Source organism: Prinia subflava, chromosome 1, assembly GCF_021018805.1.
Source record: "Prinia subflava isolate CZ2003 ecotype Zambia chromosome 1, Cam_Psub_1.2, whole genome shotgun sequence".
NCBI lineage: Eukaryota > Metazoa > Chordata > Aves > Passeriformes > Cisticolidae > Prinia > Prinia subflava.
This window is the reverse complement of record NC_086247.1, coordinates 51421669-51447525: the sequence shown is the minus strand read 5'-3', so window position 1 is coordinate 51447525 and position 25857 is coordinate 51421669. Positions and strand designations below refer to the sequence as shown.

General features: G+C 36.9%; 1 protein-coding gene across 11 annotated transcripts in view; it reads right to left on the bottom strand.

Moving 5' to 3' along the window:
• Nucleotides 1-25857, bottom strand: part of PTPRM (protein tyrosine phosphatase receptor type M) — a 442185-nt gene that overhangs the window by 40190 nt on the left and 376138 nt on the right. For all 11 annotated transcript variants that reach the window (XM_063396260.1, XM_063396303.1, XM_063396268.1 and 8 more), the window contains 3 exons: nt 19949-20036; nt 13869-13945; nt 10977-11013 (listed from right to left, as the gene is read on the bottom strand). In XM_063396260.1, coding sequence (XP_063252330.1) covers nt 10977-11013; nt 13869-13945; nt 19949-20036 — 202 coding nt within the window. The remainder of the gene's footprint in view (nt 1-10976; nt 11014-13868; nt 13946-19948; nt 20037-25857) is intronic.

The window sequence follows — 25857 nt, the reverse complement described above, 5'->3', positions numbered from 1 at the left end:
GGATTTCCTGATAAAATCTTCCTTTACAAATGTCTCTTGCCTTGGAAAAAATAAAAATAAACTAAGTTGTGGATGGCTTACCAACAAGGCTGATTCCCTATAGGTATCCTAGACCAGCAAGGATGCCTGAGCCTATGGCTACTCTCATGTGAGGCATGGAAAAATCCTCTGCCCCAATCTTAGACCTTATTTTAACAATTCTTCCATAGCAGAAGATTCAGAGATTGCACAGAGAGAAGCCAACTGCTTGCAGAGACAGTAATTACCTCATAGTCAGCTGAGAAAAGATACCATTTTGTAAGCAAAAAATTCTACTAGAACTCAGTTCACAAGCAAATAAAATTGTTTCTCCTAACACTAGTTTTAACACAGGCTTCAGAACATACTATGCATATCAGATACATCTGAATTGCAGCCAGTCTGCCATTTCTTTTTTTGGTCTTTTGCAATGATACTGCCTTGTAATACTTACCCCCCCAAAAACAGTATGCAGCAAGACTTCCCACAGTAAACCACCTCAGATATTCTGAAATGGGTTCATAAGCACTGAGACATTAATTTAAAATGTGCTTTACATTATTTCCTTACCTAGATGGATTGTCAACAAGAAACAGATCTGACTGAATCCTGTTAGCTTGACATTTCCGGAAAACGCTGCTTATATTGCAAGCTGAAATGCTTTATTGGGACAAATCCTGCCCAGTGCAGCTACTGGCAACGTAGAGGGTTTCTACTGTATCCTTTGCTCTGGAAAAACACAGCTTTCTCTCATTACCAGCCAAGGGACAGCACAGTGAATAGTAATTGGCTGATTTTCAAGCACAAACTGAATCTTACCTGCTTTGAGCTAGCCAGTCAGCCAGCCCTGCTGCCTGCACACTGCTATATGTGAAAATTGGCTTTCACAAAATGAAATGTTCAAAGTGCTTTCAAGTCCCATTAGCTTTCAACAAGGCTTAGATTACTAAGTGACTGTGGAGCATGTGGAAATTTTATGTATAGCTCCCACGAGACTGACCGGTGCTTTGGCTGGCTTTCTATACCACCTACTCCAATATTTAAGTAGTCAGTACTAGACCTCTTAACAGGAAGAAGAAGGGGAAAATTGACCTGTAAATTCTTCTACTCTTTCCAAAAATAAAAAGGAAACAAAAACATTGCTATTTACAATGTACAGTAGTAGAGAGTCAGAGTCCTACTGTTTTATGAAATAATCCAAGTGTTTCACAGATAGCTAAAAAAACCCCCCTCCATTTTGAATTCCCAGTTTAATGTAGAGATACTTAAAAAAATATTATCCTTTGAGCAGTGATAAAACTGATTACTCCAGAGATTTTTTCCTTTAAAATTGCTAATTTCATAAAACTAGATAATCAGTTTGAAAATGCATATTTTCTAAGTGTATTTATATTCACACACACATCAACTGTTGGCTAAAGGTGATAATTTCTTTTGCTGGCATTTCCTCTGATCCTATTCTGAAATGATTCTGTGGCTAGTCAGATGGAGGACTATGGTATTTATTCTCTGGAATATCACATGGCATTTTCTTTTCTTTATTGATTGATACAGATCTAACCAGGCTGGAACAGTGCCCATCTCAATGCATTATTTTGTCTGCGTCATGGTACTATCTAGAAATCCCAGTCCAGGACTGGAGCTCCACTGTAGCAGAAGTGCATTACATATGAAATGCCCAAAATGAATACACCAAAGCTTTCATGCCCCTCACAGTCATAAGAACCCAATCACACCTTGAAAGGCAACAGAAGTAAGGTAGGGTTTGAATGAACTCAACAGTCTTGGTACAATACACAGCAACCACAACAAGACAGCTTCTACCATTCCTGAATAATCCTACCTGTTCCTGCCCCATGTTAGTATTTCTACCATTTTCAGAAACAAGTAATTGCTGAACTTATTTTAAAGGCTGTGACCACACTTTATTTGTGCACTCTTGACAGGTGCTATTTAAGACATTTTTATACCACTACAACTAATGCTGCCAGCTAAGTTTCCATCTAATAAAGTGTTACACACTTATTGATTGACATTTCTCCACGGCTGTATTTCCAATACTAGCTCAGTTTGTTCTATTTGAACAAAATAAAATGAAAATGTCATATGGTTTCCCAAAGAATAAATAGCACATTTCCACAAAACCTCTTGACTACGCACAGAGGTACTGCAGACTGGTAACAGAGGAACTGACATCAACAGAAATTGTCCAGATTTAAACAGTTAGCCTGAGATGAGACAAAGCTAAATGCAATAAAAGCAGTGTGCATAGTACTACTGTCCATGTATGCACCCTTATGCCACTCAAGAAAGCTGCTTTTTCTGATCTTAACTGCAGGAAACTAAGAAAATAAACAAAACGAAAAACAAAGCAAAACAAAAAACCAACATCAAAACAGTGTACTTCTAGTTTAATGTTGTTCATCCAGTCTAACTGAAGCACTTTTTTTGATATAATTTGCTTACCCCACAGCAGAGATGTTAAATGGTCTGTTTCTCTCATTAACATTTTCTCAGACTGCATAAATCCAGTATCTTCCAAATTCTGAATTACATGTAGCACTCCTGGGAGTTAGTAATTCTTTAGTGAGGGCTATGTGGGATACCTGAATCGTGCCAGAGCCTTGAATCTTTACCTCACAGCGTTTAAGACAGCACTGCCAGACAGTGGCTTGCAGAGAGTGTGCTTCAGTTTTTTTTTCTATGAAACACGAAAGCTTTGAATAATGTAATTGTTCAAGAGACCTTGATGTATTTTCTGGCGGAGTGTACTGGCTACAGAGAAGTAGGTCTCACCCATACATAGACCTTCTTTCTCTCTATGTACTACAAATATTTTAATTGCTTAATTAGTCAAGCATGTCAGAAGAACGAGAGGTAACTCATCTGGGAGCCTGAGGTACAGGTGTGAATTCAGACGGAACAACAACGACAGGTATTGGCTCTGCCCGAGGTCACAGCTTTGACTGAAGGGTTATTCCAGGAGGCTTGAGACCATGGTTAAACCTGAGCTGTCTTTGTGAGAGCAGTCCAACAGAAAGTTTCAGTTGCTGAATCAGTGTTTTCTGCTAAGAAAGCTGGTTTTTGTTTCTAATTTGTACATTCTTCTCAATAAGCGTGATTTGCATCATGGAAATATGAATACCTATTAATCACTCATTCTAAACAGCTCATCTGAACTTGGAAAGACTAACATATAGAGATGATTTTTTTTTTTTGTGAAAAACACGCTGCATCTAACATTTCCAAAACAAAAATCTTAAATAAATGACTTGTTGGACTGGGTTCTTCATATCAACTTGTAATGCAGAATCAATTTTGATGATGGATGAGAAGTTTAAGATCATTTTATCTCCTTCAGTAGAAGGTTCCTTAGGGAATGGACAAAAGAACCTAATTAGTCTTTTGCATTTCTACTTTCTATTTCAATGTTGAGTCAATCATAAGCATCAGATTGTAATAAAATCATCACTATTCTCTAGCTCAAAAATATGAGTTCATTTTGGCTACTTGTTTCTTTTATTTTTCCCCAAGGACCTTATTGTGAAGGAATGTTTCTAATGCATGTGAGTAAGATATTCAGATGCTGTATTTTTTAAACTTGTGCTGGGAGTTTAAGTGCATTAACATGAACACTTTACCTAGATGAACAAACAAGATAATTTAGTCTACATTAACGCATAAGTAAAATGCTAGAAAAAGCCTCTATCATAGTTTATTGTCCTCGTAAGTATCTCATAAGTGAGATGTATCACTCACAGTGTATTTTTATTTTTAAGGGTAAAGAACATTGGTACATTTATTTCTTCCTCACAGAAATAGTCAGTATCAAACAACTATTAGTCAAATCAAGATATGTACAAAAATCATTAAAAATAAATGTGTATTAGATATTTTTCTTTTCAATGTCAAGATAATTATGATTAAAAATCAAATCTGCCTAACCAAAAACTCAGCACTATTATTTGTTGTTATTTTTGGGGACCACCTGGTTATTTTCACCACTTCAAGTAGGAAAGGGCAATGTTAACGTTTTAATTCTGTTTTTTCATTATATATTATGTGAGACTGCAGTATTTGATACACACTGTAAACAAGGAATGCCATTCTAACATGACAAGTGTATTTGTGCTCAGTATAGACACAATACACGAACATGCTTGCAACAGAATGAGATTTAGAAGCAGCAGAGGGAATCTCCACAGTCTAAATCTGAATATGCAAGTGCATGGAAGAATACAGATGGACAGGGAAAGAAATTAATCCAGTAAGCCTGTATTTTTTCTTGTTTTCAAAGGCAGTGTTTCAAAATCACTCATACTGTCATGTGCATTGGTGGCCATATCGATATAGAGATTTCAGTTGCCACCAAAGGATATGTAAGAGAGAAAAGACAACGGATTTCAAAGAGTTGGATATGGTCACAAGACAAAAGAAAGCTCCAAAACAACCAACAAAAACCACACAAACAAACGAAAAAACTCCAACCCCCCCCAAAAGCTAACCCACTCGAAACTGCCAAAACCCCCCCAAACCCTCAGCTTTACTTGTTTCTTGATACGTTTGTTTCTGAAATACATTCTGTTTTGTAAATTTGCTACACTCCTTTTTTTTTGTCTAGCAGATGAGAAGACAAAAGCCTTCTTCCTCCAGACTGCTGAAGACCATCTGGTAAATAAACTTCACAGAAAAAAAGATGCTTTGACTATGTGATTTTTCTGACAAACTGCTTTCCTCTGCCTCTTTTCTGCTTTAGCACTAGGCTTCACTGAATAACAGGTGTGCTAACAGGACACTGTCAAGGGTGCTAAGTACCCTCCCCATCAAGCCCAATTTATGACTGATTTTCTGTCAAAGATGGAAAACTTCTCATCACACATCAGCTTTTCATAATTTCCCTTCCTCTAAAATATAGACATGCAGGTGAATTTGTATGGCTGATGTTGTAGACATCTTCCTTGAAGAAAAAATAGATTCTAGTGTATAATATAATACAGGCAATTAGTCTGAGCAACACTAATGGATGGTCACCTTTATAAATTTTTTTTCTGAAAGTGTTTGGTTCACAAGGACAGTTTGCTCAGCTCTTGAGTTTCAGAAAGATGACAATTTCCCGGTTTGCAGAATGTATTTTAAGTTACATATTTTTAAAGAGACCAAATATATTACTTTTCACACAATCTTCTGTTTTCTAGATAACAAGCAAGAAACATTTCCTTTTGCCTTATTTGCCTCTAATCATTTACTGCAGATTCTCATTTCTCTTCTTTATTCTGACATGCAAAGATCTGTTGTAACTTTTCTAGTCTGATTTTCACAACACAGAAATCAAACCAAGATCTTGACCTTGAGACAGAGATCTATACATGCTCTTAAAGTCCTTTATTTCTGATCTACTGTAGCTCAGTCTGTGAGGAGGACAGGAAGAATTGCTTTTTCTTCCTCTGTGGCTTTGACAATGGACTACAGAAAAATCATCATTTTCTCAAACTTGTTCCACAAGCCACATTGACGAGCAAGTCAAAGAACAGCCTGCATGGCATTTCAGAATTTATATTGGCAAATAAATAGGAAATAATCCTTTATATGATATCTAGAGCTTGTTTGTACTTTCAGAGAATCTCCAAAGGCATATGAAAGTTGGGGATTACACGAAAAATGTAGCCACACAAGTGAAAAACACAAGTGCCTTCACCTAGCAATGAACGTATCAGCAGTTTTCTAGCACTGCTCCTGTTTCACTTGGTCTGTACACAACGATCCAGGGAAATGAAACACTGCAACAAAGCCTAAGTCAACTTTGTATCAGAAAACCATGCTAGCCCTGTTACTTCTGTGTATGTTTCAGCAGGGGCAAAAAGTACGTTTGTCATTTGTCACCACTATTGCAAAACAGGTGAACTCGGTTCTACAAAGCCTCACCTTTGCAAAGGGGGGCTTAGAATGGGCTCATTTCTCTGACTGAAGACAGATGGCTCCAACCACCTTTTTAACGTTTTGAAGACTTAGAAGTAAAGAACAGCATTAAACACAGTTGAATCTTTAAGACTGATACAGGTACATAGAATTCAATCACTTTGTATATATATCAGGAAAACAGCCTGGATGTTTTCAATCCCACATCCTGCAAAAAATGACAGCATCTATGAAACTGAAAAATTGTGGACAACTGTTTTGCCTTGCTGTTATTCAATTCTCCCTGAAGTAATTTCTCATGTTAATATTCATCTGGAGGCTAAAACCACAGAAGCAAAACTTTCTCTGTAAAGAGAAGTGTGGAGCTTCCACACTGCTGTAGTTGTGACAACTTTTTGCTACATAAAAACAAAAAAATCATGCCAGGGAAGTTAAGAGTATTGTTATTCAACGTACTATTTCTGCTTCAGATGCCTAAAAGAGAAGTTTCAGTTTGAAAGAAAACGTGTTTTTGTTTCTGAAAACCCTTATTAAAATGTTCACACAGCACACAGAGTTGTGTGTGGAAGAAAGACAAGTATTTTGCAGAAAAGAGAAGGAATATGAAAGGGGTTATTAGAGAGGCAAGTTTATGCTGTTGGTAGTGAAGACTGTAAACATTTTCCTTGTAAATATTTATTTTGAAAAGTTTCTAACTTATACCTAAAACCTCCTCCTGACTGAAACTCGACTTGATGTCTATCTCCATAATAAGCAATACAGGAAGCAATTTTGCATCTGCTTTACAACTGGATACAGAGGAAAAAAAAGAGCTTGAAAGGCTACACTGTGCCATTGTATCTAAAATTGTTTTATTTTCCAGAGTAACTTTTTATGGTCATTAAGATATGCTCTGAAGTATTTCCACAAAACATCTCAGAGCCGGCGGCTCTGCATGCTGCAGCAAGCAGAGACAACCTGAACTGTGGGGAGTATTCAAAAGTCTGAGATGCATGACAGAACATACTTTATATATAAAGACATGCAGCCTGCATGTGAGTTATCTGCTGTTTCACACATGATTGACCTGCTTGAAAACCAGCCCTGGTGGAAATGGCCACGAGTGATGCTGTAGAACTGTGTTAACATTCATTTGTCACTCATCATTTACAGCTGCTGGTGCTATGGAGGAGGAAGCATCCAAAACCCTTGATAGAGACTCACTAAAAGAAGCTACACCATAGCTCAGCAAACTACTGGAGCTTCAGCAGACACAGAACAAATAAATACAAAGCCATTTATTTTCTTCCTGTTCAGTAATCAAGGTGAGACATGCTAGATCAGAAGTCATACAATAGTCAGAACATCCAGAACTGTGTGTGAGAATAAGCATGGTACAGATATTCAATCTAATGCTCTCAGAGAGGGACCAGGTTAAAATACATTGATTACCTAACTCCTGCAAAATAATAACCCTTAGCTGACAGTAAATTGAACAGATCATACAAGAGCTCTCATACAAGACATTCTCCTATAAAAAGAAGAATTATATCCATGGGAACAACGGATACATAAAGCAAAATAACAAGTTTTAAATTGCACCAGCCTGCTGGTTCTGCATGACCCAATATGCTGCTGGCTTTTGACAAGGGATTCTTTTTAATCATGGTGACTCAGGTGTGGATCCCATCTGTTGATGCCAATTACAGCAGATCACCAAAAGTCTTTATTATCTGTAAATTCAGTCTACCACTCACATTATACTTATCACATAAAGGAAAATTGATATTAATTTAGTAATTGAAATTGCACACTCTGAATGTATTAGTCTTAAAAGCTGAAGTAAAATAATTTTTGATTTTTAGTTGAGAAAGCCTCCATTAAGAAATTATTTTAAAAAATGTTTCCTTCCCTAATTCAAGGTAGCAGCAGGATGCTATGAATGCCAAGGTAGAAAGCTACCAGTCTGCATGTCAGACTCTGGTTAGTATGGAAGACAGTAACACTTCAATAAACAGGTGATTAGGCAACTCCCAGCTCTGTTAAAAGCAGATTGGTAGTCTATTACAAACTGATTAAATTTGCCACTTCTTCACTTCAAACAATTATATTTGCTCATTAACACTTGATATGTTGAATGCAGCTTAAGAACATAGGAAAATTAAATATCAATCATTCTAACTCCTCAGAGATTTAAAACTGACTCACATAATGATATTTTCCTTCAAAGAACAATAGGCATGTGCACCTGTGAAAGCTGCTGTGGAGGAGAAAAGGGAGGACGGGAAAAGTTATTTAAAGACTGATGAAAAGTAGGTATCAAGGGAATTAAACATGCAGCTCAACTGTTGTGCTGCACTGATGTGTTCGCACACATCTGATGAAAGTGTGTTCTAAAATAGAGCACAAACATTACTGGGCACAGTGCAAGCTGTGGCACGTGACATGCTTGTTAGGAAGGCTGACACAGAATAGAATCATAGAATATCCTGGGATGCATCAAGTCCAATTCCCGGCTCAGCATACAGCAGCCCAAGGATCCTGCCATGTGCCTGAGAGCGTTGCCCAAACACTCCTTGAGCAAGCTTGGTGCTGTGACCACTTCCCTGGAACATATGGAGGCATAGTCTGAAGTGAAACAAATGTGTTTCTTTCACAGTTAATACAGAGCCCTAAAGGAGTTCTGGAGATCATTCCCAGTACTTTACCACCTTTGCAAAAGACAGAGTCTGCATTGAAAGTGTGCTTTGCCAGGAAGACGGGATACTGGAGAGTAACACTAACTAGTCTTAAAACAACTGCATCTAGCAGGACGTCGCAGAGAACCACAAAAAGCAGAAAGAGTATTTTTAACCCTATTCTGATGATGGGAAAGCTGAGATAGAGGAAGGAAAAGAAACTTTCTCATGAATTCTTCATCATGCCACAGAAAGAACCAGACAGAACACACAAACTTTTGAGATCAGTGTTCTTCATTCCTACAAACTAGAGGTATGAACCTGCTTTCCAATTGACCTCAAAAAGTAAGATGTTAAAGATGTAAACCACAAAAAAATATCACAGCCAGATAATTTTGAGCTTGTTGTAAATTGTATGCTTATTTTTAGAATAATTTTACATTCTTTAGAGAATCTGTTTCCTACTCATTACACAGTGGGAGGGAGGGGTTAGCATCTCCATTGTGTGCTTAGCTGCACCTACACAGAAGACATTGATGTGACCCACCCCAAAACTGACAGCTGCAACAGTCATATGTCCTTTAGATCTTGGAAGAACATTACTTTTTACTCCTCTTTCTTGACACCATATGAGGAAATAACATGGCAAAGAAACTGATGGGACTTGCTGGTGGATATGGTAAACAGATCTTCAGCATATTATTGATACATAATTACATACTTGGTTTTAAGACCTGAAAGTACAAAACTTCAAGCTTGGTATTTGCTATTCAAGTGATGATTGTGATAAAAATGATGATAAATTATAATAAATATAGTGATAAAACAGTATTCAAACTTGCTTTAAATGGGTACCTATGAGAAAGATATCTGGGAGATCTGGTGAACTTCCTGATGAAAACTTATTGCAAATTACAAGTTAAAGGCCAACTGTTTATCTTTTTATTTTAGGTTTCGATTAAAAGTGAAAGCCAAAAACATCATTAGGTAAATGTTAAACGGAACAAACCACTTCTTCTTTGAAGTCCAAAAGGAATAAATCAAATGCTGCATTTTGGTTCCTGTCTTCCTACTTGTCTGAAACTGTGACACTGGCTTGTCTGTAGAGACCGTGGACTGAGGAACATGGTGGGTGGGCAGCAGAAGTGGAAGGCAAAGCACATTTACATGGCTCATACTCTAAGGTCACAAATTCTGAAAGTACAAAACTCTGGTCTAAAAGTGTAATGTTAACACCAGTGAAGTGGTTCTGGAAATAGCATCTGTGTCCTGCCATCACTGTCATCAAACACCAGATTTGAGACTGTGGAGAGCCGAGGCACAGCAAGGTTGAGATATGAAACCTCCCGCTGGAGGCTGCAGACTCTGGGTTATTTAAGAAACAACTTAAATCACAGGAAGATGCCTTAATTGACATGGTCAGCATTTTATTTGCTTTGATAAAAAACCATTAAAAAGTATGTGACCTCTAAATCCAACATATGCTAACATTATTTTGAACATATTGTACTCAGTACTCCAGCTGGGTCCCTTAAAAGGTTGAAGTAACACCTGTGGGTGGAGCTCAGCTTTTTCAGATTCATGGGCAAATGCAGGAAGCTCTGTCACAGACTACCTATTACAAAAAAAGATTCCCTCCAAGCAGTGGAGGAGCAATCAAATTTTCACACACGCTATCCAAGCATAGGCAGGAGATTGGCATATTGTTCAATATTGTGACTAAGTAGTCACAGAAGACTCATTCTTCCCATTTGTTCCAGCTCTGAACTTGACCAAAAAATAAATAAGGACTGCATCAGAATGCACAAATTATGTCTTTGAAGTAAGACTTGAAGTACAAATTGAAAATTAATTTGCGTGTTGATAAAAGAATAGGCTCTTTTTCTCGAGCAAGTTTTTAAATGACGGCCTGTAGAACTGTCTCTGTCGAATCCTGTGATGAATCCTCCTGCCAGTGTTTAAATGTTTTTTGGTCCTCTACCAAAACTTGCTAGCTGAAGAGTTTTGTATTTTAAGGACCTGAAGCCTAGTTATCATTGAACAGTTAAGAGAACATACATTTTTTCTCTGAACAAGTACAAAACATTTCTACCATGACTCATTTCTTTTTTCAGGAGTAACATAATGCTGAGTACCTTCATTGAAAAAGGATATATTTTGCTTTTTTATCAAAACCCATTTTAACATAAAGATAAAGGACAGCTTACTTGAAATACCTGAAAATTTGGTAATAATTCTGTTTCCTCTCTTCTACCTAAGTGATTGAGCCAACTCTACCCTGGATACTGACTATGGCAAGAATGCATATTAGAGAGAATAAACTGCAATCCAAGCACCAAAACCTCTTAGCCTCACATAATCAGAAGGAAAGGGTGATAAACTTACCTTGTGTAGCAATGTAGTGATTTGGTCTATGATAACCCTAGAATAGATTGAAAGGAAAAAAAAAATCAGCAATCTGTACCTTAGCTATGTTCCTATGAGTGAAACTTCATTTACGATAGTATTCAGTAAATGTCACAACAATACAAATAATGTATTAGATACAGGAGTTCTTTTCAGCTGGGGAAGGGCAAGTGAGAAGGGAAACAAAAGCAAATGTGTTTTCTGCAAAGTACTTCAGTTGCAGCCTTGTACATTAGGGGCCAGAAGTAATACATTCTTCTGGTCCCTTGTTGGCTCTGCTGAAAATGAACAGCAAGAAATCCTCTCTAGCCCTTGCAGTTAATGGCATCAGGTGCTCATAGAGCCTGAGATATCCCTTCACCTATCGCTGTTGACTGCAAAGTCAATCCCTTTTTTTACCCTTTTAAGATAGGGTTTATGCCTTTTTTAACAGTTAAAAAATGTCAGATTTGCATTCAGCCTGGGGAAGGCAGGAGGGCATGGTGTTCATTCCGCCCATTTATTTCTCAACAGTAGAAAGGAGGATAACTTCTTTGATTAAACCATTTGCTATGAATTTATTTTTTCAAGAAGACCATAATACAACTCTGATGACAAGAGCAACTTAATCACAAGGTGGCCAAGCAATAAAGACCAACACTCTACCATGTACCTGTTCCATGTTGCATTCTTTGCAACATGGAACAGGTTGCCAAAATATAATGATAGCATTTTTATAGTATTTGAATTTCTGATGTGATGGGAGTGTCACCAAATGTTTAGATCATGTCCCAGTACGCTGATCAATCAGTTGTAGGAGTGTTAGTATTTGAATAATTGTTATGATGCATTGTCAGTCACCAGCAGGAAGAACTTAAGGTTGTAGCACACATGCCATTGCAATTTCTTTGTGAAAGTGAAAGGGGAAATACAGTGATACAAGGTGGGAAATAATCAAAACAACTGAAGATACTTTGAATATTACAGAAAGAATAGCATGAATTACAGAACTGATTTCTTTACATGACATTGAAGCAAAATTTGGAAGTCTGTGAACTGAGAAGTGTTCAGAGAGCTACAGAGCAGGGTTTTTTTCCTGCTGTGTGTTACCTAATCCTTAGTGCCTGGGATCAAACACTTCCATTTCCCAGTGAAAAAAAGCATGGGAAGAAATACATCATAACCATTGTATCTATGATGGTGCCATTCCCTTATTAAAGTGTTATACTGACAGCATGACAACTCTAGATTAACTGCATGCAAGAACAAAATTAAAGCTGCTTCTGTAGTAGAAAAAAAACTGTTTCCAATGGAAATCTGACTAGCAAGACTATAAACAAACATGCTGTGTTTTATGGCAGAGTTGTCTTTGGAGGATTGCCTGCAGTCCTCCAAGCTTTGCAATGAAGCCATCTAATGAGGATGAGGAAAAGACTTTTTTTGGTTCTCAGGCACTATTTCTTCTAGGGCCACATTCTTTCCATCCTTTTGTACTCCATAAGCAAAAAAAAAAAAAAAAAAAAAAAGGATTCTATGCAGATATCTATCAGCATTTTATATGAGACTATATGATCCAAATATTTCTCACATCTCATAATATTTTAGAGTAATATCCAAATCTGACACAAGAGCATACTATTAGCCTAAAATGAGAACAATCCTGAATGTTGGAGAAAATGTGAAAGTGAATTCAAATCTAAGTCCCCAGTGTGAACTCTCTCTTTCCTTTCATGACAGATTATTCCCTTCAGAAAACAGTGTGGCATCTAACTAAATATATTTCCATATGTGCCTTCACTGCTTGGTGACTCTGCTATTCTTTCAAACAGCAAGGGACTAAGCAGAAATCTGAGCTTAGTTTAATGACACTTGAATGTGCTTATAAACATCAGTAACAAGAGATATCTTCAGAAAGTTCCCTCAGATTTCCTATTCCCTCAGACTTCCTATTGTTACAACTGAAGCACCTACTTTTCTTGTATAGCTCTAGTTTCTCCACATTCTGAGAAAAAAGCATCTGTTACATTCCTGTTTCATCCTAGTAATTAAATTTGAACTGCAAAATCTGACACCATTTTTCAAAGATGTAACTGCTGAACAAGAAATCTTTAGCAGGCACAGTTTCCTATGAAGCAACACTCGTTTTACTTAGCCTAACATCTAGCACTCCATGTAAACAGTAAAATTACTAACTTTGCTATCCATAGACTTCTGGCTTTAGATAAATAATATTGGCTTTTTAGTGATTTTCAATTCTACTTTTGAGCTCATTCCTCCAACCAAAAACACCTTGTCTCTTAAAGAATTTATTCTAATGTAAAACATTAAGTTAACATGATGCAGAATGAACAAAGAAGCCACTTTCAATAATTAAACAGCCTACATATTTAATGAAATGTCTTGCTTGCATTAGAAATACTGGTTAACAGCTGCAGAATATACTTTGAAGGCGACTTAAAAGTGCAGAGATGACAAGAGACTGCAAATCTCTGCATTAGGCATTACAGAGTTTTGTCACATTAATATGCAAACAGCTTTCTTTTAAATGTGGAATGATGCCAAGCTGTTGACAGAAAGTGAAAATAACATTTTGCTAGCCCATATAAGCACCAGCAGGCAAAGTAGCCACACAGTGTTCCTGGCAAGGTTTCAGTCTAGTGGCAGTTGGAGGAAATGACTCATTTAATTTACTGATTGACAAACCTCGGAGGCTTTCTTCTTCCTTTAGTGCACACCTAGCTTCCAAAGATAGCACTTTCCAGTGCTAAACAATGTTAGCAGCTGTTATTAGCTGTGATATCTATTACAAATTGCAAATAATGTGAGAATAATACGAGTTCCCTCTTTGACTGAACACAACATTAAGCCTGTTGACTGCATCAGGATACGCACATCGATATAATTCCCATTGATGTAATCGGAACTTGTTTCTCCTTCAATAGGCTGCAATCTCACTCGAGAATGATCATCTGAAAAGGGAACAATGGAGAGCAAAAAAAAGTAATTAAAGACATATTCAGTAACATAGGCCTAATCAAAATATTCCCTTATAGTCAAACTAAAACCTTAGCAATTGCAAGTTCATGCTTATTTTGTCAGATATGAAAACTGTATCTACATTTGTTCTCATTTCAGTCATTGACAGGCTTTCCAAATCCCCTGTTTTTCCATATGAATTTCTTAAATCTTATAATGTGAAACCCATTACAATTGTGATTTTTGCCTTGACTCCTTCTGCTTTTGTCAATAAAATAACATTAAGCTGTCAAAAGTTTATTCATTTGGAAATGCTTCTGCTGGTACTCCGAAGGAGCTGAAGTCATTCACAACCTACTGCCACCTCAGAGTTTTTGAAGGAAACTCATTATCTTTTCACTAAGAGAGAAAGCAAAACAAAGTAATGGCAAAACCCGAGCAGTAAGACAATGGATTTCTCACTGAATTTTGCTCTACTGTGTTTATCTATATCTATCCAGGACTGCGAAAACACTTCCAACTTTATTTTCTAAATTCCAATCCAAAACACCTTGGCATGAATTGATCTCATGACAGCTGCCTCATCTTCTCTATGATATAGCAACACTGCTAGAGGCTAGTTCCCACCCTGTACAAGAATATCTGTAGGCTGGCAGGGTTCCTTCTTCTCGGAGACTTTGTAAGCTCCTCTTGGCTCTCTTAGTTCAAAAGCAACCAAAAACAACGGCTTTTTCAGGATGCTGCACAAGTTGTAGATAAAACAATTTGAGGGTAGGATCTCAAGGATGGAGAGATGGTAAGCAGCCACTTTATTGCTGCTTTGTTTATGAGGTACTTTTGCTAATTAGATACCTGTGTATTACTGTTCTGCTGCCTGCCTGCTGAGCTAATATTACTTGCAGCTGATCACAGACCTTCATGACAGTCATTATTTTGTTGTAAATGTAAATAATCATTATAACACCCAAACTTGCCACCCGTGTTCTGAATAACTATTTCAGAAGCATTGAAATTCCTAAAAGATAACAAATAAATGAAAGAACATGAAGTGGCTTAAAACTCCAACTTCATTATAAGTAGCATAACTTCAGCCCACATTATGGTGGAGGATGAACAGGGCAAGTGCTTCTTAAAATAATGTTGTTTTAGAATTACGAGTCAAGAGAGAAACTGGGCAAGGTGAATTCTTTACCTCTTCTTTTTATGCTCCAAGTCTTAGGAAACAGAGATCTCAGAGCCTCATTTATTTCCTCAGGATTCCCTTGGGAGAGAGAAGGGGTGTGCTACAACCCCAAACACAGTAAATCAGAATGAATTAAAATTCCATCTCCAGGTTCCACACAGATCTTTACTATTTTCTTGGAATGATTTCACTCAACAGTCTTCAAGAATGAGGTTTTCAAACATGCTGGAATATTTGAATCAGGTATGTTAATTGGGTCAGCCTTTTCAGGCTCTTTATTCACTTTTCCAAGAATAAAAATGTAGAGCTGTGACTTTCCATTATATAACCCTGCTTGTCTGACTCTACCAAAGTGCTTTGCTATTCTATGCTTAATTAAGCTATTTATCAGTTTCTTCAGAACAGAGATTTGGCTCACAGGACCTTAATCGTAAAAATCCATCTTACTTAAGAAAGATACTAAGGAACTTTCTAAGCTCCAGCCATGGTTGCTGCTATTACAGTTTTGGGACCTGATCCAACTTCTGCTAAAGTCAGCAGACTCAGAAGTCAAGCGTGCTTGGACTCATGGTATATCTTCATCCATATTTTCATGATTTCCCACATTGTTGCCTTACAGGCATTCTAACTCAGGCTAGTAAAGATCTACACTTTTGCATTCCTTGAATTACAGAGGGCAGAGTCCTGTTGTCTAAGCACAAAACATCTCATGGCACTTTACACAGCCACCAGGATACAGTGCCTAGCTTTCAGCTGCCACAATGGAATAACACATCTCTCATATGTACTGCGCTGCATTCGTTGGTCTCACACACATGTCCCAGGTCACCTCAAATGGCATCACATGTCTCTATTTAGGTAACTGAAACCTCTATTTGATCACTTGCCTAGAAATGAGTCCCATATTGGACAAAACAAGCTTAAATTTCCCTCTAAGAAACATCTTAAAAATGTATTTGATTTCCTGTTATTTGACTGATTTATACCACTGAATAATATGCAGTATCTTTTCTTACTTTTTGTTACTTTCCTTGTAGTAACTCTTGCTTTGGATTAAGCAAAATAAAGAAGTTGTTTCATATCTTTATCTTCATATCATCTCTTTCCCTTTTTTCTTCTCATGTGAATCCTTTTTAGTACTGCATTCCCAGCTGAGTTTCTGGGAATTCTGGAGGTCATGGACTATCCAACACCCATTTATTTGCAGTGGAACTGGAGTGACTCCCTTTTTTTATTGCTTTGAGAACTCAACTCATTACTGCATGGCAACACTTGTTAAATTGAAAAAAAAATCCTCACATAAACATAAAGAAATGTTATTGTGTCTGGGCTGTGCTTATCTCAAGCAGATTTAAAACTGAGAGGTACACAAGCCATATTCTTCAACACGTGTTCATTCTTAAATAGTCTCTAGGTTAACTTTCTATAGTTTTAACGTATTTTTTTCCTTTATACTTCAGCTGCCTTTGACAATTTGTTAAATATTCTCTTTTCCATCTCATTGTTATTTTGATACCCTTCCATCAGGAGATCAAATTTTACTTTCCACTGATCGCTTAAGCTTTTAAAATTATTTACCTTAGAATAGATTTGTCTTTGTAGAATATGGTAATAGATAATGAATATAAGCATTTTATTCTCTCTTGCCTCATGCTACCTACAACATGTATATGCCAGCCTGCAGACTGTGATCTCTAACAAGCCCCTTGAGCACCTGGCTGATTAGCATGCCTAGCCAATGACCCTTTCTTGGGACGTGCATTCCCAATTCTCTGCAAATCAAACCTTTTATAAATGTCTCACCTAAAATCTTTAGCCGCTTCTAAAAGCTGTGATCAATACTCTCTTTTCATTTAGTCAATATTGAGTTAGGTAAAAATAAATACAGAACCCCTCCCATTCCCTCAAGATCTCTCCTGAGAAAAAAAAACGAATAAATTTTACCAAAATCCATGCCTAACCCCACACAGTTATGGCAGAAACATAATTTTTCTTAGGTGATGAAAGATTCATTTAGCAGGTTCATGTTTGGTTTAGTTTGTAATGAGAAAACACAAAGTTTTTTCTGTTCAGTAAAGAAAAAACATGTTTTCTGTGAGTGACAGGACTGTGATCATGATTCAACTTTTTGTAGCCACTGCCATACAGTGGGTAGGGCATGCTAATGTAGCCAATTAAACAGACATGGCTTGGGTAACATAAAGCATATTACAGTTTTGACAAGCTCCTGCAATGCTGAATGCTTGGTGCTATTGTTTCAGTTCCCTCCAAGAACAATAATGACTACAAGCAATAATGTAACGAGCAATAATGTAGTATCTTGGGAAAAATTAAAACAAAGAGGGTAAATGGATAGAAAAAAATATGCTTTGCAGAAAAAAAAATACATTTCATTATAATCATGTACCCATAGTCAGTGGCATCTAAGTCACCGCATTTTTAAGTGTTTGAACATAGCATAAAAGGGCAATTTATTGAAATGCTTTTAAACTAAAGCATATACTTTATACAATTATCTGGGACAAATTTTCAAAAGCAGACCATTCAAATTGTACCCTCAGACTCTGAGAAATGCAATCATTTATCCAGGAGAAAAACACATAAAATAATTAAAAAGTTAACTACTTCATTTGCATACATGTATTTAACAACAACAGAAGACAAATTGAACGACAAACTGTGGGCAGTTTCAGCTTTTAAGATACAGGCTATTATTCTAGTAGATCTTAATTTTAACTTGAGTTGTCTTCATTTCCACAGCCACATAAATAGGAAGTGTTATTGATAAAAGCTCCATCCAATTCTCTCCCTCTGCTAAATACTGAGGACATTTCAAGTAAATTGAGATCTAAATGTCCTGAGTTATATTTGGCCTCTTAGAAAACCTTTGGTATCACTTGTAATTGTCATTGATTTGTGTATCTAATATCTTTTATGTGTTCTCCCTTGGCTATTCATCACTTGATTACCTCAGACATAAAGCACTAGCAGTTTTCTAGTTTTCTTCAGCCAAAGTGTGTCAAAGTGTAAGACAATGTCTAACATGACATTAAAAGAGGGGACTGACACACTAAACATGACTATGAGAGAAGATCTATTCTAATAGGCTTGCACTGGGAAAAACATTTCACAAAGCAAGGATAAGCATAAAACTGCTTTGTATTTCTTATTTTTGCCTTTGATATTTTTACTCAAATGATTAGCTGTTACTCATATAATGTATTGCTACATCCTCACAAAATAACAAGTTTGTTACACATTAAGTATTGCTTGGAGGGATACAAGCAAAACTGTATCTAGCTAACTTATCTGCTTTTGCATATGTGCCAGCCCATCATGATAATCACATTTCTCTAGAAGATTTAATTTCCTTTTTCAGTATATAGCACCGTGTACATCCAAAATACATAGCAATACCATCATGTCCACTCAAAACCACGTGGCAGATCATCTCTTGCCTAATTTGCCTCTGCTTCCACGTGCACTTCCTGTGGGTTCTCATTCTGCAGCAAGCTACAGAGCTGTTTTCTCTTTGCAGACAGTCTCAGCCCAGCTGGGCCCTATTCACATCACATACTGTAGGTCAGTAAATTGGGAGCTGTTTTCTCCAGACTCATTACACGTGCACTGCAGGGAGGACCTCCTGAGGTGGTGATTCAGGAACACTCACATGGGCTCTATTTCGGAACCATTTCTCTGCAAGACCTGGCCTTCTCTCTGTCCAGTCCACGTGGTTTACTGATGAGGAAACCTAGGCAGATATGTGCCTCAACAAGCACTCAGCTAGGATAAATGCTGAGGTTAGTGCAAATACGCTCTACATACTCCTTCCACAAGTCCTCCAAATGTTCAGACAATCAGCATGGCTTATTCTTCTCTGCTGTCCCATGTACCTATGGTTCTATAGGATTTCTGAACTCAGCAGTATCATTAAATGATCCCTCCTTAAAGACCACCCTTCATTTTCATGGTTACAAACTAAGGTGGCAGCTGCTTATTTCATTGCTTATACCTGCTCATGACTATCTGACTGGCTGTTAAAAACACATACACTCCACATCTTAAATTTAGATTTTTAAAGTGAAAAAAACAGGGAAAGGATCATCTCCTACATACACACTGAGAACTTACCTTTAAATGCAACAAAAGCAGTGTGTAAATAATGTAATTTTACTGAACTTGATAAACTTCCTGCCTCCATGTTCACGTGCAACATCTCTAGTCACAATGCTTCGGAACTCTTACAATGTAAGATTTAGGAGTCACTCACCAAAGCATGTTATCATCTCCTCAAGTTATTTGATTACTTGTATGTCTAATACTTTTTAAGCCTGGCATTTTTAAGTAAAACCTAAGAGTCTTAGAGTCCTGTCTAGTTTAAGCGAGGACAGTTGACTCTATCTATTGTGGAACACTTAAGTACTGGTATTGTCTGCTCCTAAAATATCCAGAACCTCATACCAAGGTATTGATGTGATCATGGGCAGTCTTGTGCTAAGCTGACAGGAGCAGTTTGGGACCTGTTAGAGCTGAGTACTGACTACAGGTGTTGTTCTCCATTAGCCAAACGCTGATCACAGGATGGAAGGTGTACAGAAGGGCAGTTGAGAAAATGCATTAAATCCGTCAGTTTTCTCAAAAAAAAAAAAAAAAAAAAAAAAAAAAAAGGTAACATTTTCTGTCATTTTTATCTTCTTAATTAGGGAAAAGGAATGAGGAATGTAAGCCGGATGAGAGCACAAGGCTGGTGGTCATTCTTATCCAGATCTGAAGGGAAGTTAACAAAGTGCACAATTATGTTGTCAACACTCACATGCAATGATATTCCCATATCTATTTTTCATTCTGTTCTCATCTTTCTTAGCTGAATCCCATGGTGCAGACTGTCCTTCAAAGAAACTCTAAAAAAAGGAAAGAAAGTGACGTTAGGAAAAGCACGCAGCAACAGTTACCTTATGGCTAAATGAAAGAGGAAGGCAAACAGTACTTGTGGGTATTGTTGTTAAAGTGTCATTCAACTGATTCATTTATTGAGCAAAAATACGAGTCTCCTGTTTAAATGGTATTTATGTATAGCCCCAGATGTTACTTGAAATTTGACACGAGATTATCTGTGTAATAGCAAGAAGAATTATTTGCAAGTGAAGTGCTATTAAACCTTTCCAAATCTGTGTTCTTGCAACACTGAGAGTCCTCCACTTGTGCTATCCAGATTCCCAGTATAGTTCTCATACACACACGTGGAGCTGAAGGATCCATCAGTGTTGGAGCTGCTCCAGTATTTGAGTGTAGAAATTACAGACTGTACTGATATGTTTTATTTTTGACATAATACCCCAAGTTTCATCTGCTTGTTGGTAGATGTATCAAAACACATACAGGCATTTAAAAAACCATGGATTCAATGAGCACCATTGTGTCTTTTCTTTTCTCTTAAGCACAATTTATGACACCCCTATGATGATTATTTTTTCAGAGAATAAAATCAATGTGATTTTGTGAAAGATATAATCTCATATTCACTGAACCGCTGTCCTTCATCTAATAAATCTCACATAAACAAGAAAGTTGAAGGTGCCAGAAATTTCTTTTTACATTAATAAAACACAGAAGCTGCCAAAAGGGCAGCAAGTTGTCATGTGCTATATGTCCTGTGCTTTCTGTGGTGTAAAAGAGCATTTGCACAATCTCTTAATTTATGCATTGTATCCATAAGTCATATGATGCAGATACATTTTAAAATTTTGCATTGAAATATTAATCTTGTGTTAAAAAAATACTTAGTTGTGAAGCGAACTACTGGAATTCTATTATGATTATGGCCAGTCTTAACTCATGTTTTCATCTCTTTACTAGAATGATCAGCAGATAAAATCTTTTGTACCACGCTAAATAAGAGATAACATTGGGAAGTTTGTATCTCTTGCAAGATCTCAACACATTCTGGGTTGCTAGAAACAGATATGCCGATAAAATCGTCTACTATTACTTTCTTTTGCCTTCAAATTCAAAACAAGTTGTTTTTCAAATCCCAATAATTTCCAACAGCAAAGAGCATAAAAGTCAAAGCAAACCCTTAATCTCTTGCTGAAGTCGATGGAACACAAAGGCATTCAGTGTCTAAAATGGGTATTCTTTTTACAAGTTTACTAGGTGCTGGTTTCCAACTTAACTAGAAATTCCTCGGAATACATGGACTACGTCTAAAATATTTATAAATAGTAACTCAAGCAAACCAGAACCCTTGTCAGTGCTTTCAATTTGTTTTTTCTTCATCTCTCCACACTTCCTTAGAAAATTTTTAATGGTTTGGAAACTGAAATTACTAAACCCCACTAATACAAAGAAATTTCTCCTTAATCATAACATACCATCATTGGGTACAGCTCTGTCAAACACTGATTGCTACCAGGATAGAGAAGTGTAACCCTGTGAATCCTAAGATGATTTACAGCTTTGGGGCTCTTTGCCAAAAAGGCGTCAATCGTTATCTGATTATGGATTTGCCATCGGCATCTAAAGCAAGCAGGCCCTCCCACTCGAGAGCACTCTCAACTCGGGCTGGATGGAAATTACTTTTTTAGTAAGCCCAACCAGACTGCATAAGGAATGGCTCTCTGCAGGCAAAGATCTATGTCTCAATTTCTTGCAAAGCTCACACACTCAGACAACGCTGAGTGATGAACAATTAAACATAGTTAAAGGCGAAGTAGAGATGGAAATGGTCAGCAACAAAGCTCCAAAGACGGAACAAACTAATAATTCATCTGATCTAAAATTTGATGTGATTCTGCATTTCAGACAGCTAAATAGACTATTGAAAGTTCTAGTTTTCTTACAGTCCTTCTCCTAGAGACTAATGCACAGAATTGATCCGTAAGACACTACCCAGCAAGTGGTTTTGAGTTTAATTCAGTAAGCATTACATGTGCTGTCAGAGAAAGAGTCCTGCTGACACAGCTTCTGAGCCTACACCTTGAAACATGAAGACCCAAATATTCTCCAAGGGACATCTTGCTTCTCTCTGTCTCGCTAATGAACTTTTACAAAATTGCTTTAAACCAATCAAATAAAGTAAATCTCTGAAGGCAAACTGGGAAAGATTTAGATGGTGCTGAATTCAGGGGAGAAATACAATGGGCAAAGTACTGCTTTCGGAAACTCGTCTGGGTCTCATCTGCAATGTACGAGTTCTGTTTCTCCCAAGTGTTTGGAACTTCTGAAAACAAGGATAAACTTAATGAGCCTTACAGATAAACCATTTCCTATCAAATTATCTGCAACATGGATAATTCTATTCTTTAGAACAGATTTATATCAAACCTCAAACAACAGCAAAGACCAGGAAACAGATTTACACTTTCCGCTACTGCTTACTGACTTCACTTTCTTTATTGAAAATGTATTACAGAAAAAGAACTTCTGGTATTTATTTTTGAGTTTTTATCAATAAATTAGTGAATGAAATGAAACATATCACACAGGGAAAACAAGACATTATTTATGTATATCTATTTTTCTTTTTAATTCATTTTGGGATACACACTGGTACTACAGTGAGAAGAATACAGCAAAGATAATTTGAAGGAAGAGGTATTACAGTGCAAAAGCATAAAAAAACCCCAGTTATTGTAAAAGACAGCTGGAGTGTCAGTTTCTAAATTCCCTGTGTGCTGCCATTACACAAACTGCAACAGAATGATAATCCACAATGTATTATAAGGAGAAATCTCATTTGTCCTACAAGTAAAGAACAGAGTAGATATTTTATAACAGATGATCTGTCAAGATCTTTCCTTACTTGTGAGAAATTCACGTTTCATTACAGAATTTTTTAAAATCTCTTTCCTGACACATCACTCTCCAGGGATGCTGCTGCACAGCAGCCCACACATTATTTTTGTGGCTATTCATTCTAATTCATCCTTAGAAGTTTCTTGAAACTGTGGACCGTTATGAAGAAATATTGCCCCCAAACAGCTTCACTCCACCAAATGCTTGGCAAGGCCATTGGAGAAGTGAAAATGAGTATAGGACATTTCTCAAATAATTTAAAGTAAGTATTTCTTCTACTCAAAATTGCACAGAATCCTGTCTACCCAGCCTCCATGATCTTGAAAAATGAAATGCTCTTCAAGCCAGCTGTTGTTACAGCAGACATTTCAGTATGCATCTCAACTGCCATTTTGTTAGTAGAAAGTATTACAATAATTAGGATAAAACACTTTCTGAAGAAAAATTAATTACAGAGAACTGCTTTATATGCAACATGAAAACTGGTCAGTGATGAAGCAGGAGGATCATCTTAGGATAAATATGATACTTTACATGCTCTAACTCAATACTGTAGTGGTTTCCATTAAAAATTAAATATTTGCCAAGTGCTAATTCACTGTGACCCTCAGACTAAAAAATAACTGCAATATCTCAAATGAGAGGGGGAGATAATTATTGCAAATACAGATTTTTCTTAGATGATTCCCTTTCCTAATTTAAAATTCATAAGGCAAAAAAATATTGGAAGGGACCTATATAAAAGTACAGTTTGAAGTGGCTAGAATGTAAAGAACATGGTGAGATCTTCAGAATAAAATTTGTACCTCTCTTGATTCTCATCATTGCCAACACACTTTCTATCCTAGATTTCAAGCTTCCAGCTATGGATACAAAAAAAACCCCAAAACCCCCCCCAAAAACCAAAACAAACAAACAAACAAACAAACAAAAACCAAAACAAAAAAACAAAACAAAAAAACCAAAAACACCCCCCACAACAAAAAACACCACAGAAAACAAAACAAAACAAAACAAAAAAACACCAAAAAACAAAAAATCCCCAAAAAACCCAACCCCCCCCCAAAACCCCCCAAAAAACAAAAACAAAAACAAAAACAAAAACAAACCCACAAAAACCCCCCTAAAAAACCACCACAAAACAAAAAAACACCACAACTTTTTAAGTGTTTTAAGATCTACAAATGTAAAGTGTGGAATTACTATTTTTATTATTGTCTTGGGTTGAAAAATGTAATCAAGAAATGTGTATTCTATTTTCATCTGTTGAAGCAGGTGGGGAAATATTGTTCTTTATCTCTTGTAACTCTAGGGGGGAAGAGGGCGGATGCCTTCTGTTAATGGGACACCCGATAACACCAGATAAGGCAGTGCCTTCTTATCTCTTCCTCCACCCATCCTCCTCCGAGGGACATCACCTGTGAATGGGCCATTTAAGGCCTCTCACATGACTGATAACATCACCTCATTCCAGTGTGAGATGCTCCACCCAGCGGGAGGAGCCAAAGCCTTTCCACCGGGATAAAACCAGCAATCCCAAACACCAGGGGAACCTGTTTCCACTGGATTCCCAGAGGATGACTGGGCCCTTTCCTGAGGATCATTTCTATGGGAGCCACATCTGTCACTCCAGGAGGACTTATTTTGGGCTGCTTCCAACACCCTGACCAACAGGGTGTCAGGTTTGGATTCTGACTCTGTCAGTGGTCCTTTGTACTACTGCATTTATCTTATTTTATTTTTACCCTTTTTGTTGTTTGTTTCTTCTCTCTCTATTACATAGTATTTCTGACTTGGAGTCTCACTGGTTTTGCTTTCAAACCAGTATGATTATTAATCCAAAACCAAGCAGCAACTTCTCCAAAAAATACTTCATAGTTGCTAGGTGACAACAGTGTAGTATCTTAAAATGTCATTTACAAAACACAAACTCTTACAAGGAAAGAAATGAGAAGTTAAGGACATCATAAATCTCCCTCTGCCTACTTAATAGGCAAGAATATTATTTGTAGGTATAAAGAAATGCTATTGCACTAACAGTCTTAAGTTTGACCTGTGGATTTGTTTTTATATGTATCAGTCTTTATGATATCTGATTTTCTCTACTGACTCCGAGTTTCTTCACAGGTAACATTCATTTTCCACTGTTATTTCTAGATAACCAGATTATGATGTATTTCAACAACACTGGTAATTTTAACTATCCAGTTATAAATTCCTCTGGGTTTGTTATTAAGTTACACTCAGAGAGTTAAGCAGACTGTTTACTTTAAGCCAGACCAGACAACTAACAGTGATCCTAATGGAGGCCCTTGTCTAAACTCAATTGTCTGGAGAAGAAACTTAAATTTCTACTATAGCCCTTTGAGTTGCAGCTAAATTAGATGCCTAAAATGCCCTGAATCTGATAGTGAAGATTAATTACAAGTTTAACACTAATGCTGTGTCCATTTTATATGTGGAGATTACAGAAGGGAAAAAATGCATCCATTAAAGTCTGAGTTAAAATCCTAGTGTCACATTAGACTCTTGTTTGTATTTACAAATCCTAGTAAATACACATTTAAGCAAGTCCATAAATGTTTGAGGACAAAGATCTTCAGGCTCATTTAATGAATGAACACTGCAAGATTTGTGAGTGCAGTGAATCTGTTAATTCATTGGATTATTAGTAGTCAGAATCTGCTAAATATCTGGCATGTGAGGATGTTCTTGTGACTTAACAACATTAACTTTTTTTTAACAGAAAATTGAAATAATCACATTCCCTTTGTTGTATTTAGACTATTAAGAAATTAAAAAGGGTCACTGAAAGTTATGTTAAATGAAATCTGCAGGGAGGCCCAAGCTATTAAACAACATTTTTAATCTTCTAGTCACTTTGAGGGGAGCTTTCATCATTGAAAATCCATCACCTGTAGGTAACAG